The sequence below is a fragment of the Drosophila mauritiana genome, chromosome 3R (genome assembly GCF_004382145.1).
Source record: "Drosophila mauritiana strain mau12 chromosome 3R, ASM438214v1, whole genome shotgun sequence".
NCBI lineage: Eukaryota > Metazoa > Arthropoda > Insecta > Diptera > Drosophilidae > Drosophila > Drosophila mauritiana.
Window position 1 is genome coordinate 3841731 of NC_046670.1, and position 17298 is coordinate 3859028.

The window sequence follows — 17298 nt, forward strand, 5'->3', positions numbered from 1 at the left end:
GGCTACTCAGGGGAGGGGAGGGGAGCGGTGTGGAAACTGGCGGAAAATAGGGGCTTTTCATCTCGGCAGCCGACTTTAAAGGCTTTCCAGGGTCATATTATTTTTTCGGGCAGGCCCTACAGGCTAAAAGATTTATGCGGGCGGCCCACGCTCCGGGCGCCGTAATTAAAAAGTTTGTCTAAACAATTCTCTAATTAAATATTATTCGTCTGAATCGAGAATGGTTTGTGCCGAAAGGAAACTCTTTGCTTCAGCCGGCGTGTGAATATTAATGACTTGACGTTTCGGTTAAACTTTGCGAGCGAGGAAACTTGCCCGCAAATGTTGCTCAATTTCGGTCGAGGGTTTCCGTTTCCGCTGGTGTTGCCAAAACGAAACGCAATTAAAACGCCCCTGCGGAGGAGTGAACCCTTTAATGGCTTAATGACGAAACCACGAAGTACATAGTTGAGAGGCCAAATTGAGCAGCACTTACTTATTCCAAGCGAATGGAGTCCAATACTCCACATCTGCCCTCGAGTTAACTTCGCAGCAGGCGAAAGTGGAAGTGGTTGAGTGGTGTGGTAATTGAAATTAAATGGCATTTGAAAGTTTATTTTGCTGGCAGTTTGTCATCTCATTAGCCCATTGATCGATTCAAGTTTTCAATTATTGCAATTGGCGCCATCCAATTTAAGTTGGAGCAGCATTCAAAGTCTCTTCAGCGACTAACTAGGTATAAAAAGTAAATGTGCCACAGCCAGCAGCAGACTACTACATCATTCTTTGCGCCACTCCATCCATTTCAGAGTCCCGGGGGAAATTTATCTAAATGTTGTTTCAAAACTTCAGATACTGCTCTCCCTTTCAGCCCTTTGTGTTCGTCCCGTTCTTGCTGGCACTTTTTTCGCACTCTCTCAGATTCAGTTTTACCGAAGCAGCTCTGGTTTCGGTCCTTCCCCCCCACAAACTTGTCACAACTAAAGACATTACACAACAGATTACGTATACGTCGGGTGGGCGCTGAAACAAGAGGTGATTGGGCGCAGTTCCCATTAAAGTGTGCCTCCTCCTAGTTGCTAGCAGATTTACAGCAGCAAATTTTTATGTTATTGCCTAGCGTGTGTGTGAGTAGCTTGGAATGGGTGTGTGGGAGGGTATAACGTGTCCCCCACTGCTGATTTAATGTATGTGGCCCCCGGCAGGCTTCATCCCTTTCATTTACGGAGATGTTTATCCTTACATCTATAAAAACACATTCTGCGCACAGCCTTACACTCATGTGCGCCACTGTCCAAGTCCCTGGCACTGTTGTAGTCTAGTCAAAATAGTTGCCCCGACTCCACATATGTATGTGTATGTATTTTCGTTCCCCCGGCTGTCTGTCGTCCTGTCAACGCGTCTGAGTAGAGCTCCACTTCTCCGCTCTGATGTTGCTTTTAAAAGCTTAGGCTGGGCAAACACTTTCCCACATTCTTAATGAGTGCTTTCTTGGTTGCTTGACGCTCCCCTTCGAAAACTACAAATTTTGTTGGCCATTGTCAGAGGAAAACATAGTTAGAATTCAGCCAGGAGCCCAAGAAGTTTGGGCTTGCATGTAGGCTCTACTCATAGTTCAAGTTGTAACGGGTGCAGAATACTTCTACTTTACTAGGAAAATAAAGTAGTCAATGAATCCAAAATGAACATCTGCAATTTGTATATAAAATAATTTAATTTGTTCTGCGAGAGCTATGTGCTCTTTAATTAATATTAGGGTATCAAATTAGTTATTAGATTGCTTTAAAAAGTGTTTTGTGTTACACTGAAGCATTTCCATTTATATGTATCCAGTTTTCTTCCTCAGTTAGACTCAATTGTTATTCCATGTTTGATAAATATCTTAACTTTTGTTATGCCTAGTATGGTTCATAAAACTTACTCATTTCAACTTCATTAGTAATAAATCTTCGATGGATATCTTTCTCTTTGTGCTGCCATAACTTAAGTATTGATTAAAGCCGGAGAAGTATTCCAACAAGGCGCAGAACCCGAGAGTTTCTCTTATTCGCTGTGGCAGAGCTAAGAAGGGACTTTTTATGTGCTTTTTACACACACAACCAGCATTTTCGACCACTGAAAGTCATTTTTGCTTTGTTTTGCAGCCAAAATAGTATCTGAAGGGTCACTCAAGCACATACCACCGCCACGGCGGGAAACGGAAACTATTACGACGGGCAGCGAAAAGTCTATAAAAGCAAATGCTGCCTCCTCCAACGCCTTGAGATCCCCATTCCCAAAAGAAAAGCTAGTTCGGAGCACGGAAGGCAGAAAATAAAGTCGACTATAAAAATCACAGGTTTATATACATTTTTTGAGGGCGGCCAGTTGCCGGCATCGTTATTTTCGTTGCGGCAGTGGTTGTTCTACATCAGAGTTCAAAGTTGTTTTTGGAAGCACTTTAGCCCGCTTTAAACAGCAATTGACTGGATGCCTTTCCGAAAAACTTCCTGTTTCGGGGCAACAACAGCCGAGGAGCTCCCAACGATTACGTCAGCCGAGAGTTTGGCGTCTTGTCACTGGAAAGTTAATCAGGAAAGTGGCAAAGCCAGTTTCTGGTTTAATCTTCAATTGAAACTTTGGACACTCCCCAAATAAGCTAAACGATCGAAGGGAATAAACAAAATTATAACTATGGGAAAGCGAAAAGTTCTAGAATTCTCCACCGTTCTTGCCGAACAGCTCCAAAGGTCCTGGCTCGTGGCATCTTAGATGGGCACCCATAAATCAGTTTTTACACACACCAACACGACTGCCATAAACTTTGATCTGTTAATAAATTGACTACACTTAATCATCGCAGGTAGGAAGAAAGTTTCGGGATGTAAACTTCTACGTAAGTTGGAAAAATATCTGCCTCATTTATTCATATGCCAATCTGAGAGAAACTTAAGCAAGCAGTCGGATCCGGGAGTTATTACAGCCAGCTTGGTAAAAATTAAATATATCGCTCATACGCCGCGTGGGCCGACTGGCCGTCGGGTGCCAGCTTCGATTTATACGGGCTTCCAGCTCGTTTTGGGCCACATCATGGTAACCAAGGCCCAAACGCAATTAACGCACACCATCAAAAGCCACTTAGCGAAGTGTGGGTGATAGCTAATCTCCTTTGCGCCCAAAATTCAAGCCCATATGCGCCCGCCCCAAATGGTGAACCGAACCAGGTTGCATTCCGGGCACTATACACAAACTAATCAATGCAAGTGCATTTGTTCTTGGCGGCTGCATTAAACTAAATGCGAGTTTTTAGCCGACAGAATTTACAGCCGCCTGCACATTACTTTGCTCATTTGTGTGCTTAGCCTGCTCAGCGCACTGCCGTCCTGGCCATGTTTGCCCAGATGCAACTAAGCTTTATTTGCCTGTTTACCCCGGCACGGCAAATAGAGATCAAGTCAACTGCAGCACAATGGCTGTGGCAATTCCAATAGCTCGTTAAGCCAATACCAACGACAATGTGTGCTGATGCAGCAAATTTTCGCATTAATAAATCTTTTGTTTGCTAATAAATTTCTAAATAGCAGACCGTCTCACTCCAGCTCAGCTCAGTTCGCAGTCTGTTTATGTATACGTTCGCCTTGCATCCTTGGGACTTTGGCTTCCGTCACCTGGAATGTGGGCAAACATTGCGACTCAGCTCCAATATTAGGTCAAATTTAAGTTGAAGGCTTCAACGCACATACGAGTATAATCAGTCAATTCCCAAGATATTGCAATTACCCGAGTTCTGTTACTTCTACACTCCGTGTTTACGACAAAATTTGACTATCTATCCGGAGGGACCCTAGAGTCTCTAATTGCCACATGTGAGAGCAACAGGATATTTACATGCAAATCAACCCAGAAACGCACTTCGAGGCAATATCCACAGGGGCGGCAAAAAGTTCAATCATGTAAATGGTTCGTCAACCAAATTGGGGCGGCAAAGGTAAATCACAACACACGCAAGCACTTTCGGGGAGGGAATTGCGGTCCATCTAAATAACTACGTTTGTCCTTGACCTCGGCTGGAGGACATGATTCAACCGACTCACAGGACACGTTCAGCCTCAGCCTGTCCAAGGCTCCGAAAAATCTGAAGGGCTTGAATTTGTTCTAAACGTGAGAGCGAAAGTGTGTCCGACTCGATATCGGCTTGTGAAATATTTATTATGCGCTGACCTTTCCTAATGACGTCTGTATATACTACATACGAGTACATTGCACGATACAAGTACTCAAATTAACTGGTGAACCAACTGTATTTCCATTGCTAATCTAGAAACATTATACTTTCACTCGAATTAAGCCAGCGGGAAAAGTATATGAATATATTGATATTTACAATTTTCTTAATCTATATATATCTCTTTGTATTTATATTAAATTAAATTAACTTGCTATCTCAATCAAAATTGATCGTTGATTGATGGGTAACACTGCGTCGATCAACTTTCGTTAGGCGAATGAATCAAATCAATTGACCAGCCAGCGGCTGAAACAAATCCCAATCGAAATTTGCTCCAATTTAGTATACGTAAATTTGTGCGTTTCTATTTGCGTATGAATATTTGCACAGAGATACATGCATATCCATGGTTTGAAAGTGGGCTTAGTCATTGTGTGTGCCTAGTCACACATATATTTTTGAATATTTTATGACGCAACCGAGCGCGTTGTCATTGCTATTTAGCCCTCGTCACTGACCCCCAACCCTTTCGCTATCATCCCTAACCCAATAAGTTTGGGGCACTTTGTTGTAGAAATAAAAGTTTAGCTTTTCCCACGTGCGCCTGGCGACTCTTTTTTTTCTGCGTCCCAGCTGTCAACTCTTTACACAAATTATTAAAACATTTTCCCACGAGTGTCAACACTTTCGGCGGTCGTCATTTTGGGCCGCCAGGGAGTCGCCGCATAGAAAAGGGGCGTGGCAAGTTGGGAGCAGTGGGTGGAATGGGTAGTATGGGTGGCATGGGTGGCTGTTATGGCAGTCTCAACTGGCAGCACCGCAATGAGCCCTCTTTAATATTTAAGTCGAGCTGAAAAATGCAGAAGACAAAGGGATAAGGCGCAAAGTTCAACCGTTTCGCGGTTAAGTGTGACAATATTTTATGGCGAGTGTTAAGGGTGCTCCAGGGGTGGATAAATCTCTTCCGCCGATGGAATGTATATAGCCCGGATTAACCGGGGAGAGTGCAATAAAAGTTAAAGACAGCCGACTACGAACTGCCGACTACCCGAAAGTGGCCGTATACTCGTAGGGAAGTTCGTGTGTATTTAGGTCGCTCCTGGGGGCAGACGGCTTCATTAAGATAAACCAATAGCTGCTAAATTGTTAACATTAGGCATACATAATGAATTACGGCGCTGGGGCTTCTGAAAATTTAAGTGAGCTACCCACGAAAGGGGATATGCTTTGCGGAGCACAAGGTCCTGGCACCCGGTTATCTATGAGCTCGGGGGCGCATTTGTGCGGGATCCTTGTCTGCTGTTTAGTCATTCGTTTCGCCTGTTAACAATTTCCTTGGAACAGACAGGCGACAGCAGCGAGGAGGAGGACTTAGGCATTTCACTCAGCTGCACCTTTTCGCCTGTCCTGGCGAAGTGAAGGTTGAGTGGGGATGACTGGCAGATTCCCGGGAATTCATAATTTAATGCCAACTTACACGACACTTCGCGTCATTTCGCATCGTTTAGCTCAATTTTCGAAACGCTTGCACAAACAGGTGCTTAATGAATTTGTCTCGGTTTATCAGAGCCCGAATAACAGGTTGATTGTCAGGATGGCTGCCTTATTTACCTAATCTTGAAGATGGCTATTGCTTGTAGCCCATTTTAGTTTTGGAATAGGTAATTCATAGGCGGATTAAATCAAATTTAATATAATATTTATGATTTTTTAAATGTCATATTTGGACAAACTTAATTTCAAATAAATATTTTCATTAATGTTTATTTTTTACTTATATTATAATAATGTTTATGCACATTACTTTTTTGCCTTCACTTTGGAATATTATATAAGAAATAAAAATGGTCTTGCAAACATTTTTGGTATTAAATAATAATATGAAGGAGTCCCCGCCTGAGAACATAAATTATTCAAAGCAATTGAAATTAATTTATTTCCAAGGTGAAGTCATCAAACCGAAAAGCCTCAGGAATCCGGCGGAAGTGACGACAGTGGCAGAACGGGTTGCATCCTCCATTTCTTGCGGTGTAAGCGTCTTGGGCTTCAACTTGTTTTGTTGTCGCATGTTCATTTGCAGTTTTCGGTTTGCCTTGTCTGGGCCGCCTTCAACTTTGCCTTCTTGTGGCCTCCAGAGGTCATGTGCTACCCACTTCCCGTTCCCTTTCGCTTTCACTTTGTCTCTGCTTAGACAATTTGTGGGGTTTTGGCCCCGGGCACCCGCTTTTCCATCCGCTTTCCCAACCCCCTGCCCCGGAGACCATCCGCTTTTCGTTTGGCCAGGCTGCTCTGCTGTTTTGTTGCCTGACTTTTTACATAATTTTGTCGCTCGACTGGCTTTGTCCTCCTTTTGGCTGCTGGCCTCCACCTCCGCCTGGCTGCCCACTCTTCCTCTTTTCCAGCCCAAAACCCACTGTCATCCTGTTTGTGTTATCCTATGTGTTATTTTCATTGTTGTTGGCGGCATTCTGTGAATTCGTTGCGGCCATTTCAGCTTGTAATTCACTTAAAACCGCACACAATGACAAAATGTAGCATTTGTTTCAGCCTCAACATGCCAGCGAGCTAGAAACAGGGCCTTTAAATTATGTTATTAAATTTGTTTACCGAAGAATTCGGGGATCCTATCCCCTATCATCTCGACTTGAGCTTGATAACGTCTCCTCCGCCGCCAGTTGACGCACAAATCCTGATGCGTCCCCGGCATAGTTCTGTCCTATTTTAATTAAAGCCAAGTTTCCAGTAAGTCCCTGGCCTAATCGAATTGGCAAGTTGAATGGGGCTGGCTTGTCGGAACTGCCACGCCCCGCCGAGACGCTAATACCTTAATCCACCCTGAAATCCCGAGCACGCGTTCCGGTGGCGATGATTTCGCTTGATTGCTTCGATTGTTCGCAATTTGCCGCGGCTTCTCGCGACTAAGTGCTCCCAAAAACTTGAAAAGCGACTAGGCTGAGATGGAATGGAATGGTGGAGAGCATGGGAGCTCACGGCTCGGTTGAACTTTAATTGGCGAGGGCCGCGATACCAAAAAATGTCTCATTTCTGCGCGACATGAAAGCGTCACATTATTTAATATAAAACTTGCTCCGCCAGCCTGGGGAACAATGCCTGTTCGCTGAGTGAAGAACGGAGAATGAAGAATGGCTTGGGAACGAGGCTCGGGGCGCTATTAAATATTGACGCGCCACACAAAGGCGGCTAAATGCCACAAAAGAACTCATAATGGCGACTTTGTGCCACTCTAATGCCATTTTATGTGCTTTATTAAGGCCCAGAAGTGAATGGTCGGCGGGCGGGGCTGAAGTGTCGGAGAGACATTCATTTAAGGCGATTCCCCAAGTTGTACAACATCAAACGCAAATTTGTGTCAGGTGAAGCATTAAAATTGCCAATTACCGCACAATACCAACTCATTTGCCCACAAAGAAGGCATTACCTACGTCAAAAAAAGCGACACTGAACTGGGCTTAGGAAATCTCAATTAGGATTAGGCAAACTAGTTATTTCAATTATGCGGAAGTCGGCTTAATCAAACTCGAGTGGCAATGAGTGTATACTTCCGAGGAGGCGAAACCATAGTACGCTGGCAACAATTTCAAAAAGGGTTCACCTTAATTAGGAAGATTATATCAATAATTTACTATAAGATATGTATCATATGTATGCATGTGCTCACTAAATCAACCAGAGAATATTTTAGCTCAAAGACGAATTCCCACAAATCCAATATATTTTAGATCTAAAGCTGAACAAAAATGGACTATAAAACAGGGGTGTCCCCAGCCACGAAAAGCACCGAGAAAAGCCAACTTTATGACTCACTCTAACCCCAACCCCCCTTCTCATTCAACACCTCGACCTCAACTCAACCCCAAAGAAAGTTTCTCGCCGACCCCAGCATCAGCATCCTGGGGCAGGAGTATAGATACGGATGTATGGACATTATGGTCCGTACGGTCAATTTATTGCGTTCGCGCTTTAGCTGCTCATGCATGGCTGCACATTAAAAAGCAGATTTAATTAACTTTGGCCAAACTTTTATTAATATTGAACGCGTTTATGGTGGGAGGGCACAGCTGACGGCCCCACCATTCGGTGGCAAACCGATGGGAAAAAGGAAAAGGGCGTTAAATGCGCTAAGCAAGTTTAAGCCGTAATAATAAAAAGTAGCGCACAAGAAAATAAATAAATAGAAGACATACCATCAGCACGCATTACGTACACAATTTACTTTATTGCATAAACTGATTATAGTTTTAATGCCGCACAGGGCGAGACTGGGAGGACACGGTCACAGGCCGCAAAGAGGGGATTCCCCGGGGCGGATGCGTTCGACATTCAGGCTGGCGGGCAGGAAAACTTTAATATCCTGACGTTATTATCATTATTAAACTGTGAATGGCATAATAAACGAACCGGGTAGCCGCAGTGAGTCGCGCACAGCGCGCATTCCCAAGTTTTCTCAAGTACAATGGGCGGTTGCGTCGAGAAGTGCAGAGAATCTTAAGGAACATTGAACTTGAAACTATAATTCTCCATTTGATCGCTAAGTCTCGAATTGGAAATATGACATACATTCAACGATACAGCAAACCTTTAATGCCTCTACTAAAAAGTCCATTGACTTAGAGGAATATTCCACTGTGCATTAAGTGTGTCGGCAGAATGTTGTGTTTACCGTCGACATTCGAGTGAAGTGCACCAGCTCAGGGCCAAAAGACAATACGCCCTATTATCGATGTGCGGCTTGAAGTTATGGCTGCGTAATAATCTATTGAGATGCGTTTTATTGCGCATACGCCGCGTACGCCAGCCAAGGCAGAGGGCTGCGGAGTCGTAAGCACTTCCATGGCCCTGAGCTGCACTTAAGATCCACATGCAGTGCATTAAGAGCCCCAATGGCATTCGCTTGATGGGGATTGGATATGGGGATTGGTCTGGAGAATGCCAGGCCAGGCCAGGCCAGGCGAATGGAAGCGGAAAACTGTTGCTAATTTCGAATGGCTGACGGGATTGAAAAGTCTGAGCTGGCAGCAGCGATGGCAGCTTTCGGACACATTCCTTCAGCGTTGATTTCGCTTCGCAGCTCATTTCGTTCGGAGAACATGTGGGGCGGTCACTAATTAGTCGTTAATGATGCATTTCCCCAGATTGCATGTCTCGATTATTTCGTTTCACTTCGTTTGGATTGGGTTACCCACCGGAGCACGCACATACTTTCCGAGTTAATCTTGTATCTGGAATCCCGGCAGACACGCAATATTGAAGCCCTGCGGAAAGTCAACAGCAAGCGCGGATAAAATCTTCTTACTCACGTCATGAGTCGGAGTTTTCCCGTACCGTGATTCCGTTATCCTTATTTACCTGTGAGGAGATAACAGCAGCGGGGTGGGAGGTGAAAAATTTGTACTTGGCATTTCAATTTGCTTTGCATATAATTATTATTGTATTACGCATACGCCCGCGTGCCACACACTCACTCCTACATTGGGAATTATTCTTGCGTGCATGATACAACTTTCCCAACTTCAGCCACCGGATTTCCATGTGAGTACACAGGGAAAAAATTTGCATAAATCCGGGACAAATATTTGCATTGCTCAGCTTTTCTCTCCCCATTTTTCTGCAGCATTTAAGCTATTAATTTGCATTCATGAAATATTGCCTGATATTGGTTTTAACTTCCAGCCAAAATTATATACCTTCAAGCATTGTGCAGACGGGTATTGAGTTTCCTTAGAATTTCAGCTGCTCTGCGTTCGCATTGTTTAATTTATAAGACATGGCAAAATCCTCTTCGTTCAAGTAGCTCGTGTGATTGCCATCGAAGCGCTGGCTTTAAATTAAAAATATATATCCGTGGAAAAACCCATCAATTCGTGGCAAATTTATTTTACGTCATTTCTGAATATTCACCGAGAATTCCCGCCTGACCGGGTGAACTGACATCTGGACTTGGCTGTCATTAATTTGCTTCGTTAATGTGAAAGCAAACAATGTGAAAATAGCGCGTAGTCATTATATTTTACATTGTAATTAAAATTATGCCACTCCACTCAGAAGTATTCTCGATAATGCTTATGCAGGACTCAATTTGTTGTTACATAATTACAAGAAATAACACCGCGGGCCATTTCGAGTGCAAACAAAGGCACAATTAAAATCATTAAAAAGTACAATGTCAATGGGATTTGCACTAAAATCACTGGCGCTAATTAATGCAGCCCCATGGCTAAATCCGGCATTATCACCAAGATGATATCTTGCCGTCACTCACTTGGAAATTAGGCCCATTCACCGCCTCATCCCATTTAGATGTTTCAAATGTGCTGCCGTTATCTTTTCCCAGAATCTATGCACCTGTCCGTGAAACTCATTCGGTGTTCAGTGAACATCGAGCTAATTGATTACAACAAATTCAGTACGCGTTTAATTAAATTAAAATTTTGATTTTATCGCAACTTTGCCCCGCAGCATATGTTAATACCCGCGGGGGCTGTGGTCCGCTTTAAATGGAAATTTAAATGACATTCCAGCCAGAACGGAAGTGAAACTGCCGCCTGGTTGCAATTGCCCCACCTAATTAATGATCACCTAGGCCGCAAGTACGTGCTTGATTAAAATTTGTGTGCTGCTAACGCATTAATTAAAGTTTCATAAGAGGCAAGCAGAAAAATGCGAGAAAAGAAGGCCAAACAAGGACTTCTATTTAAATATTTATTCCACTCATTTGTATTGTGGAAGAGACCCCGAGACCTGGAGACAGAAATTACCTTCAGCACACAAATTGCATTTGCGTGTCAACCGCAGTGCGCAAAAAGGGGGCGGGAATGTCCTGGAGGCGTCCCAAGTTTGAATGTGCGACTGTGTGTGTGAGAGTGAGTGAGTCTCTGGAACATGCGAAGCGTGCGTAAGTCGGCAACATGTAAACGCGTATTAATTAAGCCAAAACAAAGCGCCGCCGCTCAAGAACCAGACGAAATGCGAAGACGACGACGTCGGCGGCGACGAGGACATGCAAAAGGAGTGGCACGTGGGCGGCGGTGGCGATGGCAGGGGGCGTGGCAGGTCGTCCTGCGAGTCAAGAGCTCGCTCGCTGCCATTTCCCCCCGTCAAGGACTCAATGTGTCCGTAGGAAATGGAAATGCCCTTATAATACGCCAGACGTGGTACATTTAATTTCTTTTTTGTATGTTTTCGGCTTTCTTTGACTGATTCTTTTGATTCCCGTTATACATTTTAATTACAACCACCTCACACATAACTCGCCTATCTCGCTGTAGTTAACAGGCGTTTTATTTAAATAGTCCCTTAATGAACAAAACAGCCTCGCCCAGTCCTTGTCCTCACCCCACCAGGTGAACAGCTCTCGAAGTTGTCGGGCTGCCGGCGACACTTTTCCGCCATTGTCCCACCTGTCATCACCAGTCGGTCCGAGCTGCCACAAATGTCAGTCGCCGCTTTAAACGCTGCTGGCTAGAATAAGCTTCAATTCGAAAACAACAAACAAGCAGTTAGAAAAATTGGATATACAATTTAGAAATAAAACACATTATTCGACAAGCAATCAATGTAGGAAGAAAGCGGGGAGAGCATATAAAGGAATTTGTTCTATGTATTGACTACTTAAAAAAGATTCGATATTCAGTCATTGCGTGATCAGTATCAACATCCGAGTTGGTTTAGCCATGTCCTTCCGTGCGTCCGTCGATTTGTTTGCAAACTAGAGTCTCAGTTTTAGAACTAACCGAATAAAAGTATCAAAACGGTTTTATTGTAAGTGTGTTATAAATCCTTTAAACACTTTACCACTTTACCAACACTTTATCATATAGGAAAGAAATCATCGTTGTTTTCAATTACAAAGTGTTATAGTTTGATATAAACATATTTCTTTTTTAAATATATATTCTCTGGAAGCATATATATATGGAAATACAGCTTTTACATTCAACGTTTTTCGGCTGAGTGCATTTAAAAGCGCGAGAATGATTTTCGTGCCCACTTTAATTGCAATTCGTGTTAATTTCGCCGGCGAAACTGGGTTTAACAACCACTTGAGGCGGCCAGCTGCCACTTCATCGGTGATTATGGTCAGCCATAAACAAATCAGCAAACAAAGTGGCAGCCACCTGCCACTAGCCGTCTTCCAATGGCCACGTCGCCACTTTGCACACCCACTTTTCGCACAAATTGCACGTTGGGCGCCACAAAAGTTGCGACCCCAAGAAAAAGCAAGCGGAAAGAATGGCCGAGCGAAGAAAGCGAAGGGAAACAAAGGAAAGAGCGAAAGAAAATCTTTCATTATCATGTCACGTCAATCGAAAAACAATCTAATGACTGCACATGATTTCTATCTCAAATAGGTTGGACGGGAGTCTGGGCAAGGGGCAAAACAGGACGGGAAATCGCCCTACATACACACTGGACTCAAACACAAATGCCCACAGAAGTGGTTGAAAAGTTTGCGGCCAAACGATTATTATGCATTAGCCATGCTTAAACGGTTAAATCAACTGTAAATCCCTCTGCCCACAATAAGGTCGTTGGGGGCAGCCTTCGATGGGCGGTCAACTGCACAAGTCAAGTGTGAACTGTGTGTGGATGAGTGTGATTTGATAAATCACTGCGATACAACAAGGCTCAACGTATCTGAAACTTAGATACCATGGCGGACAAGCATTTCCAGTTGATTAGGAAGTACGGTTTGGAGCTCACTTTTATAAAGACATCAGATTTAGGATAGATTATGGATCTATCCTAAACCTAAAGTGTTAACAAAATTCTGAATGTTTTTATTTTTGGGACGAGCTTAACAGGCTTTTCAGTATCGGTTAAGTTTACCTCTAAATATTTAAATCTATTAAGTGTGCAATATTTCGGATTTTAATGATGTACAAGTAAGTAACAAAATGACTTTAGTGTCTATTACTATTGCTAATATACATATTTCCGTTTTCATTCACAGCAACCGACCCACGGCGTAGGTATCGATATTACTTACTATCCAGATCTGAGTATTTTAATATTTTCCTTTTTAAACAGAATCAGCCTAGAGGAGGAAGTTCAATATATTTATAAGTACCCTCTGCTGCCGACTCCACTGATTGATTATGGATTTATCTACAATCTGGTTTGCAACAAACCTCGGGATGTCAGTCTGCCGTTGATCCTAGAAATTGAGCCGGAGTTCAAGCCCAAAGACAGTGCTTCGGAGAAGCCAAAGAAGGTGCCTAGGCTTTCATACCATTCCCGATCCAGTTCAATGAGTGAAGATGAACGGGAACCGGAAGTTCAAGTTAAATACAAGTGGAACTCGCCGCGGCTGATGATTCTCTGCGAAGATGGAGACATCAATTGCGCTATGCACTATCTCGTTGAGTCTCTTCACGATCCCTTCGCCTGCAATGCGGTAGTCACTCTTTTCTTGCAGGAATCCATATTGGAGGAGTTCGTAGATCGCATAAGGGATCGCCTGGAACCCTTGAGCACTGATATCTCCGGGCATCCGGCATACATAAAGACACTGGAGAGGCTAAGCCACTTAAAAGCAAAAACAATAGTGGGAAATCCCAAGACTGTTCCAGAAAATGCTAGTCCCATGCTGGTCTACGACCTGAACCATCGTTACTTAGCCGATGGACCCACCGGGGTCATAACCCTGCATACCTTTCGAACCATGAAGGAGGCCGTTGAGCTGCAGGCTAAGGAACCACTTAACTTTACCTCTGTGTGCATTTGGAACGAAAAACTGGCAGCCGCCTACGAACTGGTGGCCCGATTAAGTTCTCTGATCTTCACTATTAATTGCTACTACGTTAATCTAAACGAAATCACTCTGCCCTTCGTTTGCAACTTTAACTCCGCGAAGATTGTCGACGGCTACCACTACGAGTCGTTGACCTTTCAGGGAAAGCGCAAAGTGGTTGTCCATCCAGTTGGCACCATCTGGGCAAAGTTGGCCCGCGAGGCACTCGTCCAGTACTGATCTCTCCCATCGGGGGACGCACTCGAACTTCTTTTGACAGCCAATTTAAATTACTAGTCATTGATCTGGGGGCACTGGCTAATTGACTTTCCGGTTGGGCAACTCAATTACCAATTTAATTGCTACAAAACGTCTGGCCGTCCCAAGAGTTTTGGCCTACCTATTTTCCGGGGAAACTCAACAGGCCTTTTCCCCGAGCATGATCAATGGAAATTATGAGTGACTTTGTATTGCGATATTAAAAATTCTTTCTGCGAAGTAATTCACCTAACGTGCCAATAATTTCAAAAATTAACTTTGCCCCATTGGCACCTCCCCCGTTTTCCCCGCTCTGCACAAGTGCAGAACAAAGGCAACAAAGGCGGTTCGTGTTGGCAACAAAATGTTGAGGCTGCCAGGTGAGTGGGTGGTGGTTGGGTGGGAGGTGGCTGGATGGCGGGTGGAATTTCGAAAATGCCATAATTACTCCACTTGCTCGCTGCTGAGGGTCGGTCGTGCAGGGGGTGGTGGTAAGGAGGGGCAACTGGGCGGTCATATTAGTGGCACATTTCGGCTTGTTGGTTGGCCAAATAATACGAGAATGACTTTGGCAAACGAGGGGCTGGGCAACTTTATAATGTACTTCCGTTTGCTTTCATTCACATGGCAGCGGAATATCAAAATATTTGACATTTGCATAAATAACACGGCCAACGACGCAGATCCCGGGCAAGTTGAAAGGCAAATAAGGCTCGAATTTTTCGCCCAGCCCCAAACCACACACATATCATGCCTGGAATTGGGCAAATTTAAAAAACCAGCGCATGCCAAGGGGCATGAAATGGGAGCGGTGCGGAGCGGAGCGAAATATGCAACGCAGGCAGCGAAAACAAAACCGTGGAATTTCTGGCCACCAGAGTCCGGAGTCCTGGCCACGGACTCCGGCGGAGGGTGGGTCCGGTGGCTATGGGCAAATAAGATTTGCGTGGAATCCAGCAGAATTCTGTTGGCTACCGGGGTTCCGGCCCGCTGTGGCATAGTATAGCATGTCGGCAAGCAGGGCCCGCTCACTAAATAAACAAATTCATAAACAAACAAGTGCGAAAATATGGGACTTTACTTAGGCCCCCGTCCGATACTCTGATGGAGCCATTCAAACGAATTGTTCAATATAGGCGCGCTAAATTTGAAATACGACGGGCAATCTTAGCATGGAAAAGTGCACACTAAAAAATATATGTATTTAGGACTCGTTTATGGCGGTAAAAGAGATAATATTATTAAAAAGGCTTGCAGATATTGATTAATGCTCAAGATATGAACTCAATGTAAACAGCTGGTGTTATTGTATATGTGCACATATATAAAGAAAATACCATACAATTTTCATGATACCCACATTTGTTAGTAATTCCCCTCAGTTTCCAGTTTTACACTACCCCATGTAAGGGCATATCAAAAAAAAACCAGCGAAAACCCCAAATATGGAAAACACCCAGCGCGAAATGAAGTTTATTTATCCAGCGAATGGGCAAAAATTAGGCGCGGCTGCATGCAAATTGGCAATTAGGAAATCCTTTATTTTATGAATTTTTCGCCAGACTGCCGATTTCATTTTCTTCATGTTGGCTCGTTGCTCCGGTTGGGCTGGAAATGCAAATAAGTGGCTCCGCCACCTCTGCCTCTACGTCCACTTCCATCTCAGGGCGTTGAAGCCCCATTTAGGGCTTTTACTCAAGTGGGTTGTGGTGGGGGGCCAGAGTTCCATTTTTCACGCTTTTATTTGGCATTTTATTTTGGTAACGTATTTAATTTCATTGCAGGTTTTTGCCGGATGATGTGGGCCATATGGATGGAAATGAATGCCGTTGAGTGGAAGGTTAGCTTGGGCAACTTGTGATGTTTACAATTTAAATGGATTATTACGGTCGAATTGTGAGTGCTGTTTTTATGGCATTATCTTTGCGAACCAGTGGCAACTTCAACTGAAATTGCTGCAATCAGAGAATTAATGAGTTTCTAAGGGCACGCTGTTTTTCCAGCTCAAATATCAGTTTTTTCCCTTTTGACTTCCCCAAAACAATAACAGACTGACTGGCCGGGATCAAATGCGGATATCTCTTGAAAAATAAATCCACAAGCGATAAATTTCGGCGTGCGGAAAACTCGCGAGGTTGGCCTGGAAACCGTTCACTTCAGTTCAATTCCATTCGAATCCCGTCCATTGGTAATTGCAAAGGTGAGAGCCACAAAAAGAAAAAAAACCCCGAGCGACTGGCACAAAACAAAACAAAGATACTCTGGAAAACCGACCGAGGGCAAAGTGGAAATCTCGGTTAAGTTGAAAGATTACATCCTGTGTGGAAGGACGTGGGCTGCCCAGCCTTAACTAAAAGTCAATTCCCAAATCAGCACAGCCAAATGACTGCGAAAGTAGCTTATTTCAATCGAACATTTTGCGGGGTTCTGTTTAAACTGCTCAAATCCTTTTATTTTAACGACTTTAAACTTTTCTATTGTCTGCCCGCTACCCACTTCTGCTCCTTTGCTCCTTTTTGGCCCGATTGTTTGGCATTGTTTCATGCAAGTTTGATTTTCAAATCAACTGCAGGTTGCCCTCGTCCTCATCCTTGCTCTCGCCCCACCCTAATCCTGCCCCTGTCCCCACTTAGTTGTTGTTTTGGCTGTTGTTGCTGTTTCGCCCCATTCAGTTGTCAAAATAAAAACCTGGCAACCTGTTGCTACGGAGGATTACTCGTGCGTTGAATGCCCCCCTCTCGAAAGTCCCGCCCATTCCGGCCCCACTTTCCCCCATTCCACGTGAGGAGGAAAAGTTTTCGCTTTGATATTTGATTTCTCTGCTGGCCTGCAATGGCAGAAATCACCCAAACGGAAAAAGGTTCAAATTACCGCGAGTTTTTAGCCGTTTTCAGTCGCCGACATTTTCGTCCTTCTCGGTTCTGTTGTGACGTTTTTCGTTTTCGTGTTGTTTAGTGTTGTGTGCACTTTACTTTTCGGCTTTGACTTTTATGCCATGCTGGTCTAAGTTTCGACCCAATCAGGACGCGCAAGGACTCTAAGCCACTCGGGCGGTGAAGTGGGGAATGAAAGTTTTGACAAATATGCCGGAAAGCAGAGGCCA

At 44.0% G+C, this 17298-nt stretch overlaps 2 protein-coding genes across 3 annotated transcripts in view; one reads left to right on the forward strand and one right to left on the reverse strand.

Annotated features, from left to right (window-relative positions):
- LOC117144479 (hemicentin-2) overlaps positions 1–17298 on the reverse strand; it is a 64133-nt gene that overhangs the window by 38535 nt on the left and 8300 nt on the right. The window lies entirely within an intron of this gene.
- Positions 13000–14433, forward strand: LOC117144480. Of its 2 annotated transcripts, XM_033309661.1 has the most exons (4): positions 13000–13089; positions 13158–13172; positions 13235–13565; positions 13623–14433. In XM_033309661.1, the coding sequence occupies exons 1-4, from the start codon at positions 13079–13081 to the stop codon at positions 14175–14177; spliced, it is 912 nt and encodes a 303-aa protein (XP_033165552.1). In that variant the 5' UTR covers positions 13000–13078; the 3' UTR covers positions 14178–14433. The 2 variants fall into 2 exon arrangements, with proteins under 2 accessions (XP_033165552.1, XP_033165551.1); XM_033309660.1 differs by having other exon boundaries at positions 13235–14433.